Source organism: Nothoprocta perdicaria, unplaced genomic scaffold (assembly GCF_003342845.1).
Source record: "Nothoprocta perdicaria isolate Ctin4 unplaced genomic scaffold, notPer1 scaffold_1142, whole genome shotgun sequence".
In the NCBI taxonomy this organism is placed as follows: Eukaryota; Metazoa; Chordata; class Aves; order Tinamiformes; family Tinamidae; genus Nothoprocta; species Nothoprocta perdicaria.
This window is the reverse complement of record NW_020454253.1, coordinates 1-1,295: the sequence shown is the minus strand read 5'-3', so window position 1 is coordinate 1,295 and position 1,295 is coordinate 1. Positions and strand designations below refer to the sequence as shown.

At 69.3% G+C, this 1,295-nt stretch overlaps 2 protein-coding genes across 2 annotated transcripts in view; one reads left to right on the top strand and one right to left on the bottom strand.

Annotated features, from left to right (window-relative positions):
• Positions 1 to 84, bottom strand: part of PAF1 (PAF1 homolog, Paf1/RNA polymerase II complex component) — a gene marked incomplete at its 3' end in the record, with an annotated part of 5,879 nt that extends 5,795 nt beyond the window's left edge. Inside the window, exon 1 of the mRNA XM_026053423.1 lies at positions 47 to 84. Within this exon, the coding sequence (XP_025909208.1) occupies positions 47 to 84 (38 nt within the window). The remainder of the gene's footprint in view (positions 1 to 46) is intronic.
• Positions 85 to 115: 31 nt separating this feature from the next.
• Positions 116 to 1,039, top strand: MED29 (mediator complex subunit 29). Its single transcript, XM_026053424.1, has 3 exons — positions 116 to 171; positions 269 to 353; positions 649 to 1,039. Exons 1-3 carry the CDS (start codon positions 119 to 121, stop codon positions 874 to 876), a joined length of 366 nt encoding a protein of 121 aa, XP_025909209.1. The 5' UTR covers positions 116 to 118; the 3' UTR covers positions 877 to 1,039.
• The last annotated feature ends 256 nt before the right edge of the window (positions 1,040 to 1,295 follow it).

Below are 1,295 nucleotides of genomic sequence, written 5' to 3'. Positions count from 1 at the left end.
CCCCCCTTGGGGGGGGGGGGGGCTCCCCGCAGCCCCTTGGGATGACCCATCGGTGGCCACATGTCCCGTCCCCCCCCCGGCCATTGTCACCCCCTCCGTGTCCCCCCCACAGACGCTGATGAAGGTGGCAGCCCAGAACCTGGTGCAGAACTCGAACATCGACAACGGGCAGTGAGTGACGTCCCCGCGTCCCCCCCGCCCTGCTTGTCCCCCACACCCCCCTGCTGCCGGCGGGGTGGCAGCGGTGACCGGGCCGTCCCCCGCGCAGGAAGAGCGCGGACGGGGCCCTGCAGCGCTTTGACAAGAGCCTGGAGGAGTTCTACGCGCTGTGTGACCAGCTGGAGCTGTGCCTGGTGAGCCGTGGGCACACCGGGAGACACGGGGACGCCGGGAGACACGGGGTGGCGCAGGGACACCTGGGGGACACCAGGAGACATGGGGTGGTGTGTGGACTGGGGGGCACTGTGACACCCGGTAAGTGGTGGGGACACAGGGATACCGGGGTGCACGGGGACACCGGGGAGCAGGTTGACACCAGTGAGCAGAGTGTCCCCACACTCTTCCTGGGGCGTCCCTTGGGGACACAGCCCTGCGCCCCCCTGGATGTCCCCACGCTGTCCCCATGGGTGACGCGGCGCTGCCCCGCAGCGCCTGGCGCACGAGTGCCTCTCGCAGAGCTTCGACAGCACCAAGCACTCGCCCACGCTGGTGCCCACGGCCACGAAGCCCGAGGCGGGCGCCGGCGAGAGCCTCCCCTACACCCAGTACCTGCCGCTCATCAAGGCGCAGATCGCGGGCGCCAAGGACATCCACAACGCGCTGCTCGAGGGCGCCAACAAGATCACGGGCAAGCTGCCGCCGCCGGGCGCGCCCTGAGCCTGGGGACACCGGGGACATTGTCCCCTATGGGCAGCCCCGGGTCCCCTCCTTGGTGTCCCAGGGGTCTCGGGTGAGTTGTGTCACCCCAAGCGCCCCCTGAGCACGCGGGGTTGCTGCGGACACTGGGGACACTGAGGCCATTGTGCCCTATGGACCCCATGTCGGGCATCCCCAGGTCCCCTCATTGGTGTCCCAGGGGTCTCGGGTGACTCGTGTCACCCCAAGTGCACAAGGGGACTTGGGGGGGGGGTCACTGCCCCCTTTGGACCCCCGTGGGGCTTCCCTCTGTGCATGTCCAAGGGGACACGGGGGGGACATTGTCCCCTGTGACCCCCAGTTGTCCCCCACAGGGGGTTGGGGTTGTCCCCAATGTCCCTCTATGGATGTCCAGGGGGGCTGGAGCAAATTGTCCCCCC

Bases quoted from the DNA above. Each gene is read 5' to 3' on its own strand.
- MED29 (XM_026053424.1), top strand. From the start codon at position 119: ATGAAGGTGGCAGCCCAGAACCTGGTGCAGAACTCGAACATCGACAAC. The intron at 172-268 runs GTGAGTGACGTC...TCCCCCGCGCAG, and splicing joins TCGAACATCGACAACGGGCA to GAAGAGCGCGGACGGGGCCC. The intron at 354-648 runs GTGAGCCGTGGG...GCTGCCCCGCAG, and splicing joins ACCAGCTGGAGCTGTGCCTG to CGCCTGGCGCACGAGTGCCT.